The sequence below is a fragment of the Zingiber officinale genome, chromosome 9A (assembly GCF_018446385.1).
Source record: "Zingiber officinale cultivar Zhangliang chromosome 9A, Zo_v1.1, whole genome shotgun sequence".
Classification (NCBI taxonomy): Eukaryota; Viridiplantae; Streptophyta; class Magnoliopsida; order Zingiberales; family Zingiberaceae; genus Zingiber; species Zingiber officinale.
Window position 1 is genome coordinate 90603388 of NC_056002.1, and position 27078 is coordinate 90630465.

At 37.7% G+C, this 27078-nt stretch overlaps 2 protein-coding genes across 2 annotated transcripts in view; both read left to right on the plus strand.

The window, feature by feature from the left end:
• The window catches only part of LOC122019319, a 32854-nt gene extending 12935 nt beyond the window's left edge, over positions 1–19919 (plus strand). Inside the window, exons 4-8 of the mRNA XM_042576798.1 lie at positions 17813–17946; positions 18129–18801; positions 19340–19505; positions 19605–19676; positions 19722–19919. Coding sequence (XP_042432732.1) covers positions 17813–17946; positions 18129–18801; positions 19340–19505; positions 19605–19676; positions 19722–19919 — 1243 coding nt within the window. The remainder of the gene's footprint in view (positions 1–17812; positions 17947–18128; positions 18802–19339; positions 19506–19604; positions 19677–19721) is intronic.
• Positions 19920–20950: 1031 nt separating this feature from the next.
• On the plus strand, positions 20951–25225 carry LOC122020970 (probable dolichyl pyrophosphate Glc1Man9GlcNAc2 alpha-1,3-glucosyltransferase). The gene is made up of 4 exons (XM_042579035.1): positions 20951–22230; positions 23866–24072; positions 24161–24398; positions 24686–25225. The coding sequence occupies exons 1-4, from the start codon at positions 21442–21444 to the stop codon at positions 25054–25056; spliced, it is 1605 nt and encodes a 534-aa protein (XP_042434969.1). The 5' UTR covers positions 20951–21441; the 3' UTR covers positions 25057–25225.
• Positions 25226–27078: the final 1853 nt, after the last annotated feature.

Sequence of the window (27078 nt, forward strand, 5' to 3'; positions counted from 1 at the left end):
TTATTTAAGAAGATCGGATAAGTGTACCAAATTCTTTCATGATATGGTAAAGAACAACAATAAGAGAAATGTTATTATTACACATATGAAAAGAAATGAGAATCAAACAACAACTTAGGGGAAGTGACAGATGAGTTTGTGGACTTATTTCATGCTCTACTTAGGCAAATGGTGTCGTGCAACCCTAAGGACATCGATAGACTCCCCGAAAGGTGGCTAACTAATACCCAAACTGAGGACTTGATCATACCAGTGGCGGTGGTAGAGATCAAGCTCTATACAACATTGGAAGCGATAAGGCGCTGGGTCCGAATGGATATGGAGCGAAATTTTTTACCACATCATGGGATATAGTTGGTTCGGAGTTTATCGTAGCAGTCTAAGTGTTTTTTCAAGGTGGGAAGCTATTAAAAAAATGAAACCACTCATTGATCTCTTTGGTACCAAAGGCAGACCATACCCCGGGAATTTTGGATTATCGATCTATTTCTTGTTGTAACGTCTTCTACAAGGTAATTGTCAAGGTGTTGGTCGACCGACTAGCTATGGTATTGGGTTATTTATTAGATTATGCACAAGCGGCATTCGTGCAAGGGCGGTCTATAGGTGATAACATTAACTTAACCCAAGAGCTACTATAGAAGCATGCACACAAAATAATTTTACCAAGGTATATGATTAAGGTGGATTTGAAGAAAACATTTGATATAATAGATTAAGATTTCCTCATGGCGACCCTTGTTGGTTTTGATTTTCCTCAACAATTTTGTGAATGAGTTAGGGAATGAGTTGTAAGGGGATCGATGGTCGACTTAAAGGGGGGTTGGATAGACGGCACCCCCAAATCCTCTCTTCCTACACTCGTTAGTATGCGCAGCGGAAATACAAACTAACTACAAATATGAAAACTAAACACTAAAGGAAAGAAAAACAAGTAAACCGCTAACACGTTCGTTTAACGTGGTTCAGAGATTAGGGCTCCTACTCCATGGCGTGTCCTTGAGGTAGACGATCCCAATCCGTCGATGGATTAGCCCCGGTAAACTTCGGTTATCTCAAGTAGCTCCTTGTGGGTGGAGAAACTTCACCACAACACTCACAAACACTTGAGAACAAGTAGACTACTAATTAGGGTTTACCACCACTAATTTCGTCAACTATAACCAAGCTCCCAAGGCTTGGTTATATAGGTCACGGGTTGGAATCCCCGCCTACCAGTCGACTGCCAAAACATGCAGTCGACTGCCCTCTGTAGAAATTCGACCGTTACATCCCAACGGCTCGATATCAGTCGACTGCTAAAACTAGCAGTCGACTGCTCCACACTAACCGAACGAATAGAAGCATTCTGTTCGCTCCCAATCGACTGCAGCAGTCGACTGCTAAAACATGCAGTCGACTGCTACAGTAACGCTACATTACTGCTACAGTATTGCTACAGTACACTACATTACTGCTACAGTAGCGCTGCAGTAAAACCTTAAAACTAGGATTTTACTCCGAGTACAATCTCTCATGCACTCGTACCCTCATCCTTATGACTCACTTGACGCTTCTTTTGCATCGTTGACCTCTTGCCTTCAAACCTACTTCCTTTGGCTCTCGTCCCTCGGATGCATTCAAGCCCGCGATTCATCCCCAATGTTATCATTCACGTATGCCTAGAAGTCGCTTCCCTCGGCCCTTGTCCTCGCTGCCTTGTCCACGGTCCCTCGGATGCTCCATCCTTCACCGGACCCGAAACCATCAACCTGAGTCACATGTGTATCTTATATACCTGCATACTTACATACACATATCAAATAACAAGGGTGAATCTAACTTAAATTCTTTGCCCAAACACTAAAACACATGATCCCACGGACCATTGGGATTGCTCCAACATGAGTTACCACAATCTCTTACCCTATCTCTCTAAATGGTGGCCTCTATGGATTTTTAAGTGGATGCCACCCCGCTTAAGGCAAGGTGACCCCCTATCGCCCTTGCTTTTCAGGTTATGCATTGGAGTATTGTTAAGAAGATTGTAAGTTGTTTCCTCGCACTCTTTTTATTTCTATCCTATGTGAAAAGAGCTTGGTATCACTCACCTTTAGGGGTGGCAATGGGGTGGGTCAGGGACATATTTGTCATCCCCATCCCTAAAGTAAATCTCCACCCTTATCCCCAAACCCATAGGGATTAAACCTCCATCCTCGTCCCCATCCCCGCCACAGAGATGACAATGGGGCGGGGATAGGGGCGGATCCCCGAACCTGAGGGATTAAATTCACATCTCCATCCTCATCCCCATCCCCACTTGAAATATCCACTTTTTTACAAGTTAAAACTCAAATCACATAGCAAAAGTGCAATTATGTGCGGATACAAAAATCCAACAACATACATAATAACATAAACACTAATATTACTTAAACAATACACCTCATAACATTAATAATTGTTCAATAAGCGGAAAGGATCAAACTCATCACTATCATCATCATCAAATTGGTCACAAGGTTACAAACATAGTCTCACATTGAAAACATATGGGAAAGATCATGAGTTTATAAAAAAAAAGATATCTCCATTGACATGAGGTCTTTTGGATATAGCCCAAGAGCAAAACCACGAGGGCTTAGGCCAAAAGTGGACAATATTATACCGTTATAGGGATATCTAAATTCTTTTCGATCCTTCAATTGGTATTAGAGCGAGGTCGCTCTTCACCGGACTAATCATCGGAAGAAGCACGAGCCAGAGCCATGATCCAAGATTAAATCATGTGGGTGAAACCTTGAACAAAGTAGGGAAAGCTCTGAGCAGGTCAAGAGTGACCCGATGTTTGAGGGGAAACCCTGAGCAGTTCAAGAGTGACCTGATACTCGAGGGAAGACCCTAAGCAGGTCACTTCTGACCTGATACTTGAAGGGGACCCTTTGGTCCTTTATTTGAAGGAAGGATTGTTGGGGTTGTAAAGTTGCAAACATAGGCCCACATTGAAAACACATGGGAAAGATCATGGATTTATAAAAAAAAGATATATTCATTGACATAAGGCCTTTTGGATAGAGCCCAAGAGCAAAACCATTAAGGCTTAGGTCCAAAGTAGACAATATTATAATCATTATGGAGATACCTAAATCCTTTTCAATCCTTCATAAATTACTTTCTTCTCTATCATGTCACATCACATCACTCCATGCAATAATCAAAATTACTGTAGTGCGTAATCAATCTCGAGCACATATCAAAATCCCCACAGTTTTAGGATGAAGCCTACTACGATGAGAACTTAAAACTCTACCACTAGTACTTGAATGTTGATTCGGAAGCAATAGTTTTCACAAGAATGAACAACACAAACTTAACAATATCATGCAAAATGAGATATTTGATCTCATTCATCTTCCACCAAAATAAGATATCAAAGTTACTTGTATTTCTTGGCAAGAGTGACTCTTCTAAATAATAATCTAAGTCCAACTTCTCATATTCAATACTAGCATTAAAATCCATAAACATCTCAAATTCATTAGCGTAGCTACCACGCTTAGGAAGTGGAGGCCTTGAAGATGAATATTGTGAATTTTCACTTCTTAAGATTGTTTAGATTTCTTCTTATACTCTTCAACCATGTTGTACAACTTATACCTTAGTTTTTCAATCTCAAATAAAGACATATCACCATAAACAAGAAGATAATAGAACTAATTTGTCTTTGTCTTATACCTTAGATCTAAAATGCTCCAAATTGCCAACAAACAATTCATTACATCCCAATACTTTTTAAACTTTATTTTCATATTTGTTGCCATTGTTTTCGCTACATTATCATTTGAGAGAAGTCAAACACTAATTTCCAACTTAATATCACAAATAGTGAGAATAAAATGTTTATAGTGGGATATTTAGTCCCTGAAAATAACTCTATAACGTCATAAAGCATTTCCAATCTAGAAGAAATCTATCTCATTTTTAACCAATCTTCTTCTATGGAAACTCTCTTATATAAAGTCTCATGCTGCTTCAAACGAACAAATACATCTTTATATTCAATGTAATGTTAAGCATTAAATATGTAGAGTTCCATCGTATTTTGCAATCAAGTTCCAATTTTTTAGTGCTTGGAACCTTCAACTATCGAGTTGTTTCAACAAATGTTTCATCCCTTTTTGGCGTTGCTATCCAAAATCCAACACTATAATAAATAGTTCAATACTATCACTAATTAAGTCTGGCCCATCTCTTACAACCAAATTCAAAATATGGGCACAACACTACATGTGAAACAATTTTCCTTCTAAAATTAGTGAACTTGGAGGAAGCTTGTCCAAAATAAACTCAATCATAGCATCATTAGTTGTGCAATTATCAATAGTTAAATGGATAATTTATGATCCAAGAGGCAATCAACAAGGGCATTTGCAAGGTCCTCAGCAGTATGTGGACACAGTAGAGTAACAAAATAAATATAATAAATTTTAATAATAATATTAATATTATTAATGGTAATTACAAGTACAAAATTAAAGATAAAAAAATTAAGATTTCAAGCTGACTTTGTAACTTCCATGAAACATCGATTAAATGTGAAGTGATGGCCATGAATCCTCTTTTTTGATTACTTAATATTCACGTATCAGTTGTCAATGCAATTCGACTAGCATTTGAGTCTAATAATTTCATTATTTTTTCTCTTTGATACTCAAATATCCTCATGATGTAGTTCTTAATTGTGTTTCGAGAAACAACTTTAAATAATGGTTGTAAGACATAAGAGTGCATTCTAAACCCCACATGATTAACCATCGATAAAGATACTCATACAATGTAATCATATTAGCAAGCTCTGCCCTCCCTGTTAGTGAGAGCCCTAGAGCAGATCATGTGATGATTGTTGTATGGACTCGATGTATCATATTCCTATTTATAAAGGTATTTTTTTTATGGTTATTATACTTACTTGTATTGGTGTCAAATAACTGAGTATAATAGCGTCCTTGAGTAGAAGGTTCTTATCTATATCAATAGATTGGTTGAATCGATAGTGAGATGATATAGAGAACACTACTCTTAATCATTCCTAGTCAAGTATTAACATTCAGGAACAATGTTAATGCGATAAGACTAGCATGTAGATCAACTCGATGACTTGATCTCACAAGTCATGGATATTAGATATCAAGTTGACACATGGGTATGCATTGGAGAATATATACTGAATGACCCACCATGAGAAAGTATCATGGATCGTTATATGAGTGACATATATTTTCTCATGTGACTATTAGTATGACTATCAGTCCTTGGACCTGAAGTCACCATGGTTCCCTACATAAGGAGTTGCATACTTTGATTTCGTCAAATGTCATCCGTAAATGGATAGACTATAAAGGCGACTACTGGGTATGTAACAAATTATATGGAGGAATGTGAGTGATGTAGAAGGGATCTATCCCTCCTATATGACGGGAGTGATATCATGATTCTTGATAGAGTGAGACCACTAAGTACATGACCATGCCCAAATAAGTCAATATGAGATATTGAGCTCATTTGATTAGAGTGTATCTACTTGGAGTTCAAAACATAGATTGATTAGAGGATGACACGGTCTATGCCTCAGTTGATCAATTTAGATGTCAAGAATAGAAGGACATTGCCACATATTGTGAGAGTCACAATTAGTAGTCACAATGGTGATGTTGGATCTCAACATTCTTGTAACTTGGGTAGTAATAATGTGTTGCTAGATACCGCTCATTACTTATGTTTCTAAATGGATTTAGGAGCATTGCCAATGTTACAAGAACCTATAGGGTCACACACAAAGGGTAGTTAGATGGAGATTAGGTTCATATGATGGACCAAGATTAGGTTCGTATGATGGACCAAGAGGATTAGGTTCATATGATGAACCAAATTGGATTAAGAGTAATCCAAATTAGACTAATTAAGTTGGACTCAATTTGATTCATGTGTCGAATGAGTCTAATTTAGACTATGATTCATTGAGTCAATTTAAACCAATAAATAGAGATTCATTAAATTAAATTGATTTGAGTCAAAGGGTAGATTTGATCAACCATGGGAGATAAGAGGTCAAGTTTGACTTTACTTGAGAGGGAAGATGAAGGGTCAAGTTTGACTTGACCAAATGTCACTTCATTGTGACTTGGCATAGGCCGGCTAATGATGATGTTCCACATCATCAAGACTACATCATTGTGTGTCACCTCATGAGGAAGACCAAGAGTCATGACTCTTGATATTACATGGAGGTATAAAACACTCTAAAAGTGGTCAACCACATTGAAGGGGTGAAACAAGGGTCAAGGTCTCTTCTTCTTCCTCTCTTTTCTCTCCTTCTCCTCCATTGCTGAGACCTCTCAAGAGTGCTAGCACACTCTAAGTCGTTCTCTCCAGCTTTTGTCCATGTGGATACGTGTAGAGAAGTGTACACTTGACACTCTACGAGATCCGGCAACCATTTGGACGAGCGAGATACGCGAAGGGCATCGCTACAAGGATAATACTTCCTTTTCATGTAGATCTAAGGTAGATCTAGTGTAGACAAACATGCACATGAATTTTGGTTTATCTATCTTTGTACGGATCCGTGACTAGCTTCGAGGTTTTCGCAACGCAAAAAGTAATTTTTGCGGCTCGAAATTGCTAATAGTGGTATCAGAGCCAAGTGCGAAGCTTATACATGTTTGTATTTGTTATTATGAAAAGGTTTCAGATCTGTAAGTTTCTATAATTTTCCTACTTTTATGGATTTTGTGAGTAGTTTTCTTGTAGAGGCGAAGCAACAAGTGCTTGGACACTTGTAGACTTCAAATATTGAGAAAAACCTTCCGAAACGGCAAGGTCTCGCACAAATAAAAATTATTTTTTTTGGGACAGTGACTTAAGGCGCTATTAGATCAGTTTGGGACACTCGCAATATTCATTTTGCAAGAAGGGGCGCTGCCCCTAACCACGCAAGGGGCATTGTCTCACGATTACTCCCGAAAATCGTTAAACGGGACCACCGAGGAGTTGTGACTCATAAAATTGATAACACAGTAGTAAAATTATAGAAATTTATGTAAAATACATAATTTAGAATTATGTATGATATTGTGATGGTCATGGCCTAAAAATCCCAATGTGATTGGTTAAAATTGTATTGTAATTCATAATATGACCTGCGCGTCATTTTAGTATTGTGCGTGTTGTATATGATATGCGACCTGCGCATCGTGCCTCCCTTATTATGTTCCTGTTGTAAATAGATTTTAGACTCAAATGTAACTCGAGTTTCATATTTGTAATGTACAAAATGAAGCGGTGGAAGGTCCACTCAATGAGGAGTTACGAAGAGGGTGCTGTCAACACATGGCGGTCAAAAGGAGGCACTTGAAGAAGCCGTTAGTTAACCCTAGGTTGACCGTCCTATCTTTTCATTAGCTTGAGAAGATCGTAGTAGGGTCATGATCTCATCACAAATTAATTAATCAGTATATATATATATAAGGCACTAATTACCCTACATTAGCATGCATCACATACACATAAGCAATTATATATCATTGCTTATGTGTATGTGATGCATGCTAATGTAGGGTAATTAGTGTCTTAATGCGTATATGATACACATTCATGATTACATTAGATCTTAATCAAATCAACTTGAAATGTCTACCAGGTTTTGATACTCATCACTACTTTGATCATTTGTTGTTGTTGAATCTATCAAAGAAGAGCAACACATATTATCTTGGTAGGATGCGGAGGGACAATCTTGGTCCCGCCTATTAAAGCTTGGGGGAGAACAAACTCAATTAGATTGAGTATAACTAGTTAACTCAATTGGATCGGGTAAAACTATAGGCATTTTCCAACGGTTGGGAAGATAGTATAAACAAGAATTGAATAAAGATGTAATTGGTAATTAGTTATCTACCGATCATACTAAGTCTTGGATGATTTAGCTAAAGCTAACTTAAGGTGTAGTATGATGTGGATCTTGTCCCGCAAGAATTATAGCTAATTGGTATGAATCTAGTAGTGTGGTTTGACCACATTCATGACTTGATACTACAAAAGCTCGATAATTCAGTGGGAGCATCATTTAGTTAAAGGCATAATTAAATGATAAGTGGAATATGATATTTACTTTCTGCTTTATTTATGTTGTAGATTGTCATGTCGACGAACACGAATATTTTCTCCCTGCGTTCTGTCCTTGACAAGGACAAGCTCAATGGAGCCAATTTCTTAGACTGGTACAGGAATCTGAGAATCGTTCTTACACAAGAAAGAAAATTGTACGTCCTAGAGCAGCCCATTCCGGAGGCACCTCCTGCCACTGCCACGCGAGTCGACCGAGATGCTTATAAGAAGCATCAAGATGATGCATTAGATGTGTCATGCCTCATGCTCGCAACCATGAACTCTGAGCTTCAGAAGCAACACGAGTTGATGACTGCTTATGATATGGTTGAACATCTTCATCAACTATATCAAGGACAAGCAAGGCACGAGAGATTCGAGATCTCTAAGGCACTGTTTCAGTGCAAGATGCAAGATGAGACTCCCGTAGGTCCATATGTACTCAAAATGATTAGGTACATGGAGAACCTACAGAGGTTAGGATTCCCACTTAGCCAAGAACTAGCCACTGACTTGATCTTGCAATCCTTGCCAGAAAGTTACAGTCAATTTGTCATAAATTACAACATGAACGAAATTGATAAGCCACTACCTGAGCTGTTAAGCATGTTGCGAACTACTAAGCTCAACCTTAAGAAGGTAAAGCCCAACTCAATTTTGATGGTGCAAAAGCATAAAGGCAAGGGTAAGCCTAAAAGTAAGGGAAAGTCTCAAGCCAAGGGCAAAGGCAAGGTAATGAAACCTAAAGGAGGGGTTGCCAAGGATGCTACCTGCTTCCACTGCGGTCAGACCAGGCACTGGAAGAGGAACTGCAAAGGATACCTGGAAGATCTTAAGAAGAAGAGAAATGAGATTTCTACTTCAGGTATATATGTTATAGAAGTCAATCTCTCTATTTCTTCATCGTGGGTATTAGATACCGGATGTGCTTCTCACATTTGTACTAGTTTACAGGCGCTGAGAAATAGCATGGCATTGACGAAGATGAGGTGGACCTACGAGTAGGCAATGGAGTACGGGTTGTTGCTGTTGCTGTAGGAACTTACTTTCTATCTCTACCCTCTGGGCTTGTACTAGAATTGGATGAATGTTGTTATGTGCCTGCTCTAACAAAGAACATCATTTCAGTTTCTTGTTTAGACAAGAAAGGATTTTCATTTATAATAAAGAATAAATGTTGTTCTGTTTATTTGAAAGATATATTTTATTGTAGTGTACCTCTGATGAACGGACTCTACATTCTATACTTAGAGAACCCCAGTTATAACATAAGTACCAAAAGGTTCAGGTCAAATGAAATGAACCGAACCTATCTTTAGCATTATCGCTTAGGTCATATAAATGAGAATCGCTTATCCCAGCTCCATAAAGATGGTTTGCCATGGACTCATTTAATTTTGAATCATATAAGACATGCGAGTCATGCCTACTAGGCAAGTTGACCAAGACTCCCTTTAATGGACACAACGAAAGAGCAACTAACTGTTAGGACCAAAAGTAGCTAGAGGGGGGGTGAATAGCTCGTCGCGTTCGCTCGGTGCTCGGCGTTGCTTGTTCCTTCAAAGATGTGCAGCGGAAAATACAGAAACAAACACACAACGCTAACACGGTTGGTTTTACTTGGTATCCACCTCACAAGAGGTGACTAATCCAAGGATCCACACCAACACACACACCCTCCACTAAATAAAACTCTCCTTTATGGTAACTACCAAGGGCGGAGAAGCCCTACAAGACTCAATACAAGAAGAGAGGGAAAGGATACAAGAAATACAAGCTTACAAGCTTACAATGAGTACAAAACCCTAACCCTAGCTTCTCTTCTTGGCTTTGATCCGCCTCTTGACTTGGAGAGCTTCAAGATCCTTCAAGAACTGGCGATCTGAGCTTTGTGAGCGCTGTGGAGGAGTTGGCTAGAGCTCTGGAGTGAATCGGAGAAGCGATTGCCGCAGCCATCGAACGCCTGCAGCTATAAACGACGCCAACGGTCAGATCCCGATCGATTCGAATGTTCCCAATCGATCGGGGAGGCTTTGGATCGATCCACGGATCGATCCGACCATGTGGATCGATCCACGGATCGATCCACGGATCGATCCGGCGCTTATCGCGCGAAGCTCCCAATCGATCCATCGATCGATTGGGACCTCTGATCGATCCACGGATCGATCCGGAAGCTCTCTGTTCGCTGGGACAGTCTGGATCGATCCAATCGATCCAGCTGATCGATCCACTGATCGATCCAGCACTTGATTTTTGTCCAAAACCAAGTCCCAAACCTCCCAAACCAACATCCGGTCAACCTTGACCTGTTGGTATGTCATGCCTAGCATCTAGTCACTCCCTTGACCTGCTAGGACTCCCTTACCAAGTGTCCGGTCAATCCTTTGACCCACTTGGACTTTTCTCTGTGCCAAGTATCCGGTCAATCCCTTTGACCTACTTGGACTTTTCTTTCATGCCAAGTATCCAGTCAATCCTTTGACCTACTTGGACTTCCCAGCACCAGATGTCCGATCATCCTTGATCCATCTGGATTTTCCCTTGCCTGGCTTCACTCACCAGGACTTTCACCTAGCTTCACTCACTAGGATTTTCCATCTGCCTAGCTTCACTCACTAGGACTTTCACCTGGCTTCACTCACCAGGATTTCCATCTGCCTAGCTTCACTCACTAGGACTTTCACCTGGCTTCACTCACTAGGATTTCCATCTGCCTAGCTTCACTCACTAGGACTTTCACCTGGCTTCACTCACCAGGATTTCCATCTGCCTAGCTTCACTCACTAGGACTTCCTTCTGCCTGACTTCACTCACCAGGACTTTTCTTCTGCCTGGCTTCACTCACCAGGACTTTCATACTGCCTAGCTTCACTCACTAGGTCTTTCATTTTGCCCAACATCCCAGTTAGGACTTCCCAGTCAAGTATCCAGTCAACCTTGACCTACTTGACTCTTCTTCAATCAATATCTTATTGTCAAACATCTAAACCCAAACCAAGACTCAGCTTGGTTACCCAGGTCAACCTTGACCTGAGGGATATTGCACCAACACTAACTTGTTAGGACTCAAATCCGATAAGTGCTATTTTATAGGAGTCACCACAAAGTGTTTGTGGCTAAGACTGGGATATTTCTAGAAAAAGACTTTGTTTCTAGAAAAACTAGTAGGAGTACGTTTGATCTTGAAGAAGTTCAAGATATGGACCATAGCACTGAAGCCTTGATGGAAGTTGAACTAGAACCGCCAAATGTTGTGGATGATGAGATTATTGCACAAGGAGTTGAGGAACAACAACCAGTTCAAGTAGACCTACCTCTTCGCATGTCTGATAGGGTACGTCGTCAGCCTGAGAGATACTCATTTCTCTTGTCTGACCATGATGACGTTATGCTCATTGAGAATGAGCCTACCTCCTATCAGGAAGTTGTGATGAACCCAGATTCTGAGAAATGGCTAGAAGCCATGAGATCCGAGATGGAATCCATGTACACCAACCAAGTATGGACTTTGGTTGATCCACCTGAAGGGGTCAAACCCATTAGGTGTAAGTGGGTTTTTAAGAGAAAGACTGACATTGATGGACTTATATATAAGGGTCATCTAGTAGCTAAAGGTTTCAAGCAAATTCATGATATTGACTATGATGAAACTTTTTCTCCAGTAGCTATGTTTAAGTCCATTCGGATCATGCTTGCTATTGCAGCATACCACGATTATGAGATCTGGCAGATGGATATCAAAACCGTGTTTCTGAATGGAAACTTGCTCGAGGATGTGTACATGACACAACCTGGAGGTTTTGTAGATCCACTGTATACTGGCAGAGTATGCAAGCTGCATAAGTCCATTTATGGACTAAAGCAAGCTTCTCGGAGCTGAAAACTTCGATTCGATGATGCAATCAAATAGTTTGGTTTCATCAAGAATGAAGATGAACCCTGTGTTTACAAGAAGGTTGTTGGGAACACAGTTGTCTTCCTTATATTGTATGTGGATGACATACTACTCATTAGAAATGACATCCCTTTGCTGCAGTCTGTAAAGACTTGGCTGGGGAATTGTTTCTCAATGAAGGACTTAGGTGAAACATCCTGTATTCTAGGCATAAAGATCTATAAAGATAGATCTAAAAGATTGTTTGGCCTAAGTCAAAGTACATAATTGACACGGTATTATTACAGTTTGCCATGTAGTGTTCTAAGAAAGGATTTCTGCCAATGTCACATGGTGTGAGTCTTTCGAAGACTCAAAGTCCCTCTTCTAGAGAGGAGAGAGACTGCATGGATAAGATCCCTTATGCTTCAGCCATAGGATCTATCATATACGTCATGTTATGTACTCGTCCTGATGTTTCGTATGCTTTGAGCGTGACGAGCAGATACCAGTCAGATCCAGGTGAGCGTCACTGGATAGCTGTCAAGAATATTCTTAAGTACTTGAGAAGGACTAAAGAATATTTCTTGATATTTGGAGGCGATGGCGAGCTAGCTGTAAAGGGTTGCAGCGATGCCAATTTCCAAACTGACCAAGATGATTATCGATCGCAGTCTGGGTTCGTGTTTTGCTTGAATGGTGGTGTTGTGAGCTAGAAGAGTTCGAAGCAGGACACAGTTGCTGATTCTACAACAGAGGCCGAGTATCTTGCTGCATCAGAAGCAGCAAAGGATGCAGTTTGGATCCGCAAGTTCATTATTGAGCTTGGGGTGGTTCCTAGCATAGCCGATCCTATAGAGCTCTATTGTGACAACAATGGAGCAATTGCGCAGGCTAAGGAACCTCGCTCACACCAGCGGACCAAACACATACTACGGCGCTTCCATCTCATTCGAGAGATCATCGATAGAGGAGATGTGAAGATTTGCAGAGTACCCATAGAGGCTAACGTCGTTGATCCCTTGACCAAGGCTTTGACACAGAGAAACATGATGGTCACACTAGGTCATTAGGTGTTAGAGCCTACACTGATTGGCACTAGTGCTAGTGGGAGATTGTCAGTGAGAGCCCTAGAGTCGATCATGTGATGATTGTTGTATGGACTCGATGTATCATATTCCTATTTATAAAGGCATTTCTTTATGGTTATTATACTTACTTGTATTGGTGCCAAATAACTGAGTATAATAGCGTCCTTAAGTAGAAGATTTTATCTATATCAATCAATTGGTTGAATTGATAATGAGATGATATAGAGAACACTACTCTTAATCATTCCTAGTCAAGTATTAACATTCAGGGACAATGTTAATGCGATGAGACTAGCATGTAGGTCAACTCGATTACTTGATCTCACAAGTCATGAATATTAGATATCAAGTTGACACATGGGTATGCATTGGGGAATGTATACTGAATGACCCGCCATGAGAAAGTATCATGGATCGTTATATGAGTGTCATATACTTTCTCATGTGACTATTAGTATGACTATCAGTCCTTGGACCTGAAGTCACCATGGTTCCCTACATAAGGAGTTGCATACTTTGGTTTCATCAAACGTCACCCGTAAATGGGTGGACTATAAAGGCGACTACTGGGTATGTAACAAATTATACGAAGGGGTGTGAGTGATGTAGAAGGGATCTATCCCTCCTATATGACGGGAGTGATATCATGATTCTTGATAGAGTGAGACCACTAAGTACATGACCATGCTCAAATAAGTCAATATGAGATATTGAGCTCATTTGATTAGAGTGTATCTACTTGGAGTTCGAGACATAGATTGATTAGAGGATGACACGGTCTATGCCTCAATTGATCAATTTAGATGTCAAGAATAGAAGGACATTGCCACATATTGTGAGAGTCATAATTAGTAGTCATAATGGTGATGTTAGATCTCAACATTCTTGTAACTTGGGTAGTAATAATGTGTTGCTAGATACCGCTCATTACTTATGTTTCTAAATGGGTTTAGGAGCATTGTCAACGTTACAAGAACCTATAGGGTCACACACAAAGAGCAGTTAGATAGAGATTAGGTTCATATGATGGACCAAGAGGATTAGGTTCATGTGATGAACCAAATTGGATTAAGAGTAATCCAAATTAGACTAATTGAGTTGGACTCAATTTGATTCATGTGTCGAATGAGTCTAATTTAGACTATGATTCATTGAGTCAATTTAAACCAATGAATAGTTATTCATTAAATTAAATTGATTTGAGTCAAAGGGTAGATTTGATCAACCATGGGAGATAAGAGGTCAAGTTTGACTTAACTTGAGAGGGAAGATGAAGGGTCAAGTTTGACTTGACCAAATGCTACTTCATTGTGACTTGGCATGGGTCAGTCAATGATGATGTTCCACATCATCAAGGCTACATCATTGTGTGCCACCTCATGAGGAAGACCAAGAGCCATGACTCTTGGTATTACATAGAGGTATAAAACACTCTAAAAGTGGCTGGCCACATTGAAGGGGTGAAGCAAGGGGCAAGGTCTCTTCTTCTTCCTCTCTTTTCTCTCCTTCTCCTCCATTGCCGAGACCTCTCAAGAGTGCTAGCACACTCTAAGTCGTTCTCTCCACCTTTTATCCGTGTGGATACGTGTAGATGAGTGTACACTTGACACTCTACGAGATCCGGCAATCATTTAGACGAGGGGGATACGGAAGGGCATCGCTACAAGGGTAATACTTCCTTTTCATGTAGATCTAAGGTAGATCTAGTGTAGACAAACATGTACATGAATTTTGGTTTATCTATCTTTGTACGGATCCGTGACTAACTTCGAAATTTTCGTAATGCAAAAAGTAATTTTTACGACTCGAAATTGCTAACACTCCCGTGATCTTTAGTTAAAATGTTATGTCCCAAGCATCATTGTCCCATCACTTTTTATTGGCTGCAATATTGATTGCATTATTGTCTTTTGTTTTTTTTTTTTTTTGTACAAACATGATCTGGTGTGATCAAGTAAATGACTCGTACCATTCTTATTTTAACCACCTAAGGGCTTGTTACCATTGTAAACCACTTTCTATTTTCCTCCGTTAGCTTTCTCTCAAAATAATCTCATGCAGAAGATCTAAATTTTCTTTTATTTCCACCCTCTGATCCCATAATTTCAATTTCTAAATTCTCATTTGGAGGTGTTTCGTTTGCATCATAAAACACTCTCATTTTGGAAATATGATGTTGTCAATACAAGTGCTTGACTTCCCACAGTTGGAACATTTTGCATAGCATCCTCAACCTCTTTATCACTCATTTCCATCTGAAATAATATATCATAATATCAGAATGAATAGATAATAATGAATGACCGTAGAACACACAACAATAGTATGCATTTGTAATATGTTAACCAATTAAAATCACTAGAATTAAATTGAGTTGGATTATTTTACATTGAAATTTATGGCAAGTAATAAATTAGTAGAGAACTCAAAACTGAATAAAATATCTAAATAAATTAGTAGAAAATTCAAAAGTGAATAAAATCTCTAAAAGTGTGTTTGGCTGGGATTATCTTGGATAATATTGGTATCCATCTAAAGTTATCAAAGAAAATCTTATTTAGTTTAAGTAATTAACGATCCCTGAGTAATGATCCATCGTCAACACGTCAGTAAAAAGGACATGCAATCTGAAATCGGGTCATCCCCGTGAGCATTCGGTCATCCTAACCCGCTCTGGGCCTTTCCCGTAAGCATTCGGTCATCCTGACCTGCTCCAGGCCTTCCCACGAGCATTTGCTTCTGGTCACTCTTGACCTACTCTGAGCCTCCTTGTGAGCATCCGGTCATCCTGACCTACTTAGGGCCTACCCTCAATTTCGTTCAAGGTTACCTCACATTACATCTGGTCTAGACCATGATTCTGATACCATTTATTGTGCCAAAAGGATATTCATATATCTCTATAATGACATGATATTATCCATTTTGAGCCTAGACCCTCATGTTTTTGCTCTTAGATTCTACCCAAAATGTCTCATCCCAATAGAGATATCTTATATCTTTTTAACCTCATGATATTTTTCAAATTTTTTCAATGTGAAACTTTGATTGAATTCCAACAATTATCTTATCCATAATAGAAGTAAAGTTTGTAACATATTTTAAAACCACAATCCACGTATTATGGTTGTGAAATTTTATTTCAAGACTTAAAGTTATAGGCAGTATTATCAAGTTGTTAAAAATTTATTGTGATAACTTCGTAATAATATTTTTTTTCAAAAAATGATAAATACTCAAGATGAGCTAAAAATATGAAATTAAAATATTTTATCACTAAAAAAAAAGTTCAGAAACAAAGAATATTTATTAATTATGTTAAAACACATCTCATTATTACAGATCCGTTAACTAAATGTTTAAAAAAAAATATTTAAGAAACATATACATCAAATGAGTTTTCATTATCCTTTTGAATGATTTATTAAGTTGACATTCTGAGCTCACTTATATATTTTTGATATATGATTTCTAGTTATGATGTACACATTATTATATTATAACGTAAATTGTCTAGAAGCATTATTGTAGATTATTATGAAATTATATGTCATTTATAGGTCCAATATAATGGATGCTGATGTTTATGGTATATTGAAGGAAGTATGTTACATAATATACCGTCATTATAACCCACATTTAGTATTCTATTATACTAAGGCAATTATGATATCTTAAGAGAATAAGTTTTTTTTTATGCTTAAAGTTATAATGCAAAATATTTATGTTTTAAGTTTTAATTTAATGTAATTTTAGGCTCAGTGAGAGAATATTAGATAATTATTATTATCTACTAAATAATTGGTCTTAAAATTAAAAAGAAAGAAAATTAAAACTAAATTAATTTCATTCAATTGAAGTTACTAATATAAATATATCTCATCTATATACAATAATTATAATTATTTGTAAGGAATGCAAATAATAATAATTGATTATAAACTATACATGATGGTTGCACATAAATAAATAAATATAATAATATCCATCAGATCATGAATTGAGTGTTTGAAGAAGAGAAAAATCTTATATACTGGCGATTATGTACATACATTATGTGTGTAATATAATATATGATACAAATAAATTTTATAAAATCAATATTTTAACATTATTCAATGAAAATATGATTTATTCTCAAATATCATCCTTACGTCTACAAGGACTCTCCTTCAAGGACGGATCTAGATGAGGGCTAGAGGGGGCTGAAGCCCTCGCCAAGATTTGCCGGAGAAAGAGGTAAAAAGGAGTCTGGCATGAGAAGTTTGGTCTTTGGCGTGTTCGGCGTGATCGGCGTCCGAGTTCCGACAGCCATAGGACAAAAATAGAAGCAGCGACATTTTCATCTTTCTTTTTTTTTTAATTTTTTTAAATAAAATTTAAAGACTTCACTTGGCAGCCCAAGCCCAAATACCCAATAGGTGTTTTTGCCCTTCGTGTTCGTCAATTGCGATTTCTGCCTTTCTCCCTCCTTGCAATCACAAATCGCGACTCCTCGGCGCTTCGTTCCCCAGTCCGCCGTTCGTGTTCTATCCACTGTCCACCGGTCTACTTCCCACCAGTCCGTCGCCCGGCGCCCGCTGACTGCAGAAGCCGCCCATTAGGTCCGCAGTTCGCCGCCTCCCTCTGACCCGCTCTAGTTTTTTCTCTACTTTTATTTTGTTTGCTTGTGTTGATTCCGTTGTCGCCTGTTTGCTAGTTCGCCGCCGACCAGTCTGCCGCCTGCCGGTTGGCCACCCATCGATTGCATCACTGCAGGCTACAACAAGCTAGCAGTCGCGAGCATATCAAAAGAACTTTTGGTAATCAAGAAAGGAGTTTCCAATATACTTGGTATAAAATATATACATGGCTAGAATATAGCATATCAAAAGATGCGACGTTTTGCTTATGGTGTTATCTTTTTAAACCATCAAATAAAGGAGGTCGATATAAAGAGGATGCATTTGTAAATACGGGATTCATTAATTGAAAAAATGCTTTAGAAAGATTTAATTTGCATAATGGTGCTGTAGATAGTTGTCACAATCATGCTATAGTACAGTTTGAATCTTTTCAAGATCAAAGACATAGTGTTTCAAATATATTACGAGCACATGGGCGAGATATAGAGGTTTCTTATCGCACCCGTTTAACAGCAATGTTGGATGTTACGCGATTTCTTTTGAAGCAGGGACTGTCTTTCCGTGGACATGATGAGTCAAGTAATTCTTTAAATAGAGGAAACTTTCTTGAATTGCTTCAATGGTACAGTCAACGAAATGAGGAAATTTCAAAGGTTGTTAATCAAAATGCTCCCGGAAACAATCAAATGATTTCTCCAACAATTCAAAAAGACCTTACGCGTGCTTCTGCTTCTGAGATCACACTTTCCATAATCAAAGATATTGGAAACAATGTTTTCTCCTTAATGGTTGATGAATCTCGAGACATTTCAGTGAAGGAGCAAATGGGAGTTGTTTTGAGATATGTGAACAAAAGAGGACAGGTGATTGAACGATTCCTTGCAATTGTACATGTATCTGACACTAGCTCTCGTTCTTTGAAGGATGCTATCGATGCTTTATTTGTGAAACATGGATTATCATTATCTAGACTGAGAGGTCAAGGATATAATGGAGCTTCAAATATGCTGGGTGAATTCAATGGGTTGAAATCTCTCATTTTGCAAGAAAATCCATATGCAAGGTATATTCATTGTTTTTCTCATCAATTACAGTTAGTTATTGTTGTTGTTGCCAAGAGTAATCTCAATGCGAGTGATTTTTTTTAACTATGTCACTATGATTGTCAATACAACGGGAGCATCATGTAAAAGGAGAGATCAACTTAGGCAAATTGAACATGATAGGATTGTTGCAATGTTGGAGGGTGGAGACATTAGTACGGGCAGTGGCAAAAATCAAGAAACTAATTTAGTAAGGCCAAGAGACACTCGTTGGGGATCACACTACTTGACATTGGGTCGTCTATTATCTATGTGGCCTTCAGTGATACAAGTGTTGGAGAATATTTGTGATGATTTTAGTTCTTTTGATAGTAGAGGAGTTGCCAAAAGTTTGATTCAGAAAATGGAGAATTATGAGTTTGTTTTCATGTTACACTTGATGAAGATGATATTAGGAATGACACATGAGTTGTCACTTGTGTTACAACAAAAGGATCAAAATATTGTCCAAGCCATAAGTTTGATTGAAAGTGTGAAAGGTCAATTTCAAATATTTAGGGAAGAAGGATGGCATATAATTATAGATAAAGTCAACACATTTTGTGAGTTGAATGATATCCTAGTGTCGGAGATGAAAGACAATTGTTTGATTGGTGGTCGTAGTAGACGTAGAAAGCAAGTCATCACCAATTTACATTATTATCGTGCGGAGATTTTCTATCAGGTATTATTTCTAAAAAAAGAAAATTTATTATTATTATTATATTCATCAATAAGATTTTTTTTACTTATTAATTATTATTCTTGCAAATTACAATGTCAGGTTATTGATTTAGTTATACAAGAGATGAATACTCGTTTTTCAGAAGTTAGCACAGAATTGCTTAGTTGTATAGTATGTCTTCATCCAATGAATTCTTTTTCTGAATTCAATGTTCAGAAACTCGTTCGACTTTGTGATTTATATCCTGAGGACTTCTCAACAAATGATTGTATAGTTATTGAACAACAACTTCAGAATTTCATTCATAATATACAACAGGATCCAAATTTTTCTGGAATTGAAGATTTGGGAAGTTTTGCTCAGAAAATTGTTGAAACTCTAAAAATCAAGCTTATCCATTGGTTTATCGTCTGATTGAGATGACATTAGTTTTACCAGTTGCGACCGCTTCTGTTGAAAGAGTATTTTCTGCAATGAAGATGATAAAGACTGATTTACGTAACAGAATGGGAGACGAGTGGATGAATGACAGTCTAGTCGTATAGATCAATAAAGATATCTTTTCAACAATTGAAAATGAGCAAATATTGCAGCGTTTTCATAAGATGAAAAGCCGCAGGATGCAGTTGCCTCCTCTTTCTTATCCAACGACCACCTAATATGTCACCAAGTATTAACCAATACTTCAATAAGTAATAGTCTAATTGTAATTTATTAATTTAGTATTTTATCTTTTTATGATGTCAAATTGAACTTTTTGTTATTAAATATATTTATTATGTTAAAAAAAATATTTTGTTAGCACTCGTTAAAATTTATCTCTGGATCCGCCCCTGCTATCCTTCATAAAAATTAATTTAATTATTTATATCAGATATTAAATTAATAAAAATAAATATTATATTTAATCTTATCCAAAAGACCACCCATAAATTGAGTAAGAGTGAGACCATCCATAAATTGGATAAGGATGTACTAGATCTATGCAATAGTATAATGCATTTAATATCATATTTGATCCTAGCAAAAAAAAAAAATGCTTTTTAACATCATCGCTCTGAAGGTTCTCCACTCACAGTGTTGTCAATGCTAAGACGTGGGACTAAAGAGAATCAGAGAAAATTATCAGTGAGAAAAATTCTCAATAATATGTCGTAGCTTGCATCGGTAGAAATTACTAATAAATATTAAAATTATTTTTAGTAGGAAAAAAAAAGAATATTAATATAATTTAATTTTAGATTTTACTAAATTATTCGAGAGTTAATGAGTAAATGTTTTAATTTTTACTAAAATAGTAAGGTAAAATAATTAAATAATTAGATTGCAATGACTTTTTAATTAAGCTCAAGCATCTAAAATATATAGATTATCAAAATCTGTTTCATAAAATAAATACAATGATCACATCCTTCTCCGAAGGACACGAGTAGACCGACGAAGGCATCAGCTTCCGGAGGCCGTACCTGAGAGATAATACCTGAGCGGCTCCGCCATGTCACCGGTGCGCCGGCAGAAACCTTTCCACCGATCTTCCTCACATCATGGTTCATTCTAAACTCATCTCCAATCTCGATGGCGACGATCAACAAACAGAAACACCAATTACAAATCCAAAAAGAATCAAACTCCTCACCTCCATTGACCATTGTCATTGCGGACGAATCCCGGCGTTGATCGGGCATGCTCCATCTCTATGCATTGATCTATCAAAATTCCACCTTTGATGACGAACCAAAGAGAAAATTCACCATCACCTATCAAAATCCGAGCTTCATCGCGAATGAATTACCTATCCATGAGCACCAAGTCGCTGGGACACTGAGATTGAGCTGCCATCGAAGGAGAAAGAGACGGCGGTCCGTGGCCGAATCAATTGTAAAATCGAATCAACTTATTAATTCGATTTGTTTCGGCCCACTACTTGGCCCATTTGATGGCTTGGCTTGGCTTCGCTTCGCTTCTACTCCGTTGCCTCGAGGAGCAACAGGGCCGAGGAGCAGCCATGGAGGAGGCGGTGTGGATGTGGGCGGTGGCAGCGTGCGTCAAGGCTCTCCTGATCCCGTCGTACCGCAGCACCGACTTCGAAGTGCATCGCCACTGGCTCGCCCTCACCTCCAGCGTTCCCCTCCGGCGCTGGTACTCCGATACATCGGCTCCCTGCTGTACCCTCGATTACCCCCCACTCTTCGCCTACTTCCAGCGTCTCCTCGCCCTTCCGGCTACTTCCCTCGGCCTCCATCCCTCTGGCCTCCTCCACCTCTCCCCCTCCCCTCCTTCATCCGCTCCCCTCCCTGTCCTCCTCTACCTCCGCCTCTCGGTCATCGTCACCGATCTCGTCTTCCTTCTCGCCGCCGTCCGACTCGCACGCCGCAGGCTCCCGATCGCTCGTCGAAGCATTGTCCTTGTGCTGCTCCTTTGGTCGCCTGCGCTTCTCATCGTTGACCATATCCATTTCCAGTACAACGGCTACCTCCTTGGCATCCTTCTCCTCTCCCTCTCCTTCCTGGAGGAAGGGAAGGATCTTGCCGCGGGCATTGCTTTCTCTGTCCTGATCTGCTCCAAACACCTCTTTTTGATCGCCGCGCCGCTGTATTTTGTGTACCTCCTCAGGCATTACTGTAGAGGCAGTCTGTGGAAGGCGTCGGGGAGGTTTCTAATCATGGGAGGAGTGGTAGGAGCCGTCTTCGTTGCTGCATTTGGTCCGTTCTTTTACTATGGACAGGTGAAAACTGTGATTGCAAAATTTATCGTTCTTTGAATTACATAATCTTAATTTTCCGTGTAGAAAGCTTCCTGTTTTGTTTTGCTAACAATTTCTGGATAATTTTGTAGTAAGATTTTGAAAACTCTTTTCTTACTTGGTCCGTCTGTTTGAGCATTAATCAGAGAATATATTGCTTATGAACTTATGAAAGGCACTCTAAATGCACCTTTTTGTAGGGAAACTAGAAAATTTTAGATTGTTATTTGTGTTCATCAGTTGTTCAAGGGCACTGACTGGGAACAGGACTATTTGAGGAAAGAAACTTAAGGTAAGCAACTGAGAGCTAATAGAATCTAAGCTGTTGGCATTACTGCCACTCTAAATAATTACCGTTAGTCCTTTTAATCACTGGGATCTAGATGAAAATCTTTATTACATAACATCAGCATCTGTGGACCTTGTAAGCACATATTCAAGTTTACACCAACTTCTCCATGGTTCCTTACAATGTGCTTTACCCAAGACTATTTTGAGCAGCTGTAACCATCCTAGTAGTTCAAGAAACTGTCTATTACTGTTTTCTATAATTGGTTTCTTAAGCAAAAGTTGTCAAATTGCAAGAGATCCTTTTTGTACCATTTTTCATATTATTTGTATGTTTTTCAGTGTAACTGTTTGTAACTACTATTCCAGGGCATTGTCATATAATTTCTTGGCTATGCTTTCTACTTTTGTCTTGTTGGATTTCATTTGATGTGCATATTGCTCTTTGATGTGTATCATCCTAAATGCCAATTGAGGGTTACTTTGCCTTCAATCTTACAGCCATATGAATACTGCATATTTTCTTGAATATTATACAGTAGTGTGCATCCATTGTTCTTGTTTAGTATCTTTTTCAGCGCTCAAACTGTTCTCCAAGAAGTGATGTTTTCAGAACTTTATGTTAACCATGTACTCTACGGATAGAGGAATACATAGAGTTGAACATATTAAAATAAAAAATTGAAAGTTTTCATTGAAATTGTTCATTTGTAAATTTCCCGAAAAGCTAATTATAGGTTCTCCTCTCCATTGGAACAATAGGGCTGTTATGCTTATTGCTAAACTTGTTGATGAGATGAAATATAACCAAGGTCAAACTTCTTTATGTTTACAACTCATACATTAGCAATAGAGATTGCTATGGTATTAAGCTTTCATTCATCGATCTCAAGTAGGTGGATAAAAAGAACTCACTTTTGTAAGTGAGCCTGCTAACCATTTGTGCTCGTTAGATCATATTACCAGGTTCCCCTCAATTTTGGTGTCCTTGAAATTAATCATGCATCTGCTATCAAGGATATTTGTGTTGTCTCTCCAACACTTGAATATGCTGAGAATTGGAGAACTTGTTCACACTAGAGGCTAATGCAGTGGTGGAATGTTAAGTCAAATGCTAATATGCTACAGAGATTGAAGAAAGGATTTGAAGAACTACTCATTGTGTATTGAACAGACATTGAATAATTAAAAATTGCAATTTCGGTTAGTTTATTGACTTCTCTTGGGTTTCTGTTTGTTAGACAGTGCAATTTCTTCTCCTTTATGATTGCCCCTTGCAGTATGATATGCTTTTTCCAAACTATTTTTGACAGTATGATAGTTCTGCAGATTCAGCAGGTTCTTAGCCGTCTATTTCCATTTGGTAGGGGCCTCTGCCATGCATATTGGGCTCCAAATTTTTGGGTCTTTTACATAGTTATTGACAAGCTCCTAGCTGTTGTGCTTTCAAAGCTTGGATTTGATATCCCTTCTCCTGAAGCATCTTTTACTGGTGGCTTGGTTGGAAATTCTTCTCATTTTGCTGTGCTTCCTCAGGTATTTAAACACTTCTGTGCTTGGAGTGTATGATCATTCAGCTAGCTGTTTTGATCTGATTTTTGTTGTACTTCTGAACTGATGATAGGTCACCCCTTTGATAACATTTGTAATGGTGTTACTTAGTATGTCTCCATGTCTCATCAAAGCCTTCCAAAAGCCCCAAGCAAAACACCTTATCAGATGGGTAGCATATGCCTTCACATGTGGCTTCATGTTTGGCTGGCATGTTCATGAGAAAGCATCACTTCATTTCACAATCCCACTCGCTGTAATTTCAGTGGACAGTTTGAATGATGCAAGACACTATTTCTTGCTTTCAATAGGTATTCCTGACGCTTGCTAATCGATATACTTTTACCTTTTGTTTCTTGATCAACTAGTTTTATTGCCAGAGGTGATCCATCATGATAGTAGTTTTTCTTTATTAACTTGGCATGATGAACAGATTTATTGACTTATCATTAGTGCAAATCTTAGTGGTGGTGCTCTTTCACTCCAATTTCTATTTTCTGGTCGAGTAGCCCAAGAGCTTCTTGAGATAGTAGTACCTTATGATTAATTGTTCCATTCCTTGAACTTGCAACTAAAATCTCTTTTTCATTCTCTGCAGTATCGTGTTATTCCATGTTTCCTCTGCTATTCGAGCCGCAGGAATATCCAATAAAAGTACTGCTTCTCACTCTGTATGCCATCGCCATGTGGATTGGCTTTTCTTCCTATTTCAAGCTGGTTGTTGTTCCTGCAGAAGATAAAGTCCACAACCCAAGTACTTCAGATCGAGAAGAAACATTTATTGGAAAATTTGGAACAATTTATCTTCTAGGTTTGCTAGGTGTGGAGTTATGGGGTCAGTTACTGCATCCATATATTTTTGGTAGTAGTTTGCCATTTCTTCCTCTCATGATGATTTCGATATACTGTGCTATTGGAATGGTTTGTTCATGGGCATGGCAACTTAGGCAAATATTACAACGTACTTAAATATTTGTCCCTCTCCAACAAATTCTAAATTGAGTATATTTATTTGTCAGAGGGATTAGTCTCGGAAGCATGGAAGAATTTTAGCTGTCGATTGTATTTTGCTTATGATTCCTGTTATAAGCATTATGGAAATTTTACTAGTAAAATAATCAGAATATGCATTTTTTTAGCATGGAAGAATTTTAGCTGTCGATTGTATTTTGCTTATGATTCCTGTTATAAGCATTATGGAAAACTTACTAGTAAAATAATCAGCATATGTATTTTTTTAGCATGGAAGAATTTTAGATGTCGATTGTATTTTGCTTATGATTCCTTTTAGAAGCATTATGGAAAATTTACTAGTAAAATAATCAGAATATGTATTTTTTTTCCTTACAACAAATTTTCACTATTTGTAAAATATTTTTTAAAAAACACTCAATGCACGTGTTTTTTCAACATATGTGTGTTTACGAGAACTGCTCGGTCGGTATTTAATTTATGTGGTTAATATTGGAGATGATTGATTTATTAATTATTAGGATAAATTAGAAAGTGTTCCTGATGATTTATCAGCCCACTAATTTTTAGGTACCGTTGGGATCTGTTTAGGTCAACCGTTAGATTTAATTTTTAGCTGTAGAAAACACGTGCTACTATAAATGCAGCCATTTTAAATACATGGTTTTGAGATTTGAGATTTTTTTCATCTCAAAATTAAAGTGAGAGTAATAATTAATAATGTATAAAAAATTGATAATATAATCCATAAACTATTTAAAAAGTAACTTTTTACTGATCGGTGTATATAAGTTTATAAAATACCCATTTTAGGTGCATAACTTTTAAATGATCAAATCACGTCTGGGATATCGATTTTACCTCTTGTCCACGTCATCCATGTCATCATTCACCTCATGTGCTCGTCTGAAGCAAGAAAAAGCATTCCGACCCACTTTAATTTTGTAAACTTCCGTTTCTGTTAAAATCCAATTTCGAACCCTAACTCCTCCTCCCCTCCCGATGTTGCCCGCTCGCTTTCATTTATTTTTTAAAATGCAATTCTAAACCCCTCCCGAACTTGATCGTTTGCTCCTTTCCATCGTTCAACGTTTCACTAGTGAAGTCCTGTATCACTAATCCTCCTTATATCTAGCTTCTTCATCTCCATGGGCGTTGTCATTTGCTTCTGTACTCTCTAGAAGTTGTGAAGTTCAAATCATATCATCACCGACTACTGTATTCCCGAAAGCTTCATAACCTAGGTCAAAGTTCGGCTTCATCACCTTTTTCACCGCATTAGCTCGTTATTGTCTTGAGCTTCACCACCTTCTTCATCACGTTATCTCCTTATTCCATTGCACCACATCAATACATCTATGAGAATGTCAAAATATATATCATCATCTCTAAAGATAAAAATATTAAGAGTAAAAGTGTTTTTTTAATTGTTCATTTATTTCTCATTATAGCTTTATTTATGAAAACATATTTTTTATATTTAATTTTGTTAATACTAAATAGATGAATTGTCCAACACATACTTTATCTAAATAGGTTAATATTATCAAGATAAATTGTTAATACTATTTAACTTTGGTAAAAAATATACAATTTGATTTAATATTTGTCATACTTCGTACCTAAAATGTGTTAAGAATTTCTTAATCTAAATAGGTTATATCATCTCTAAACTGACCACCTTATGTGTGTATAGAACTCATAGTGTTGTCAACAAATTTAATATTTTTAAAATTATAGTGTGTATAGAACTCTTAATTCATTTACTTAGTTTAAGTTATCAATAAATTTAATATTTTTTTAGAGTATATGATATTGATATTTGCATTCATTCTAATTTCATAATTGTTAATTATGTTTTCATTCGTTGTATAGAGTCAGTGACTAAATTTAGTTTAACTTTGTTTTACTATTGATATTTTATTGAATTTTAGTAAAAGAAATACATCAAGTTCAAGAAGTGCAATTAAATTATCAAGTTTTCAGGACAAGTTACATTGGATGAGCAAGTTGGGACAT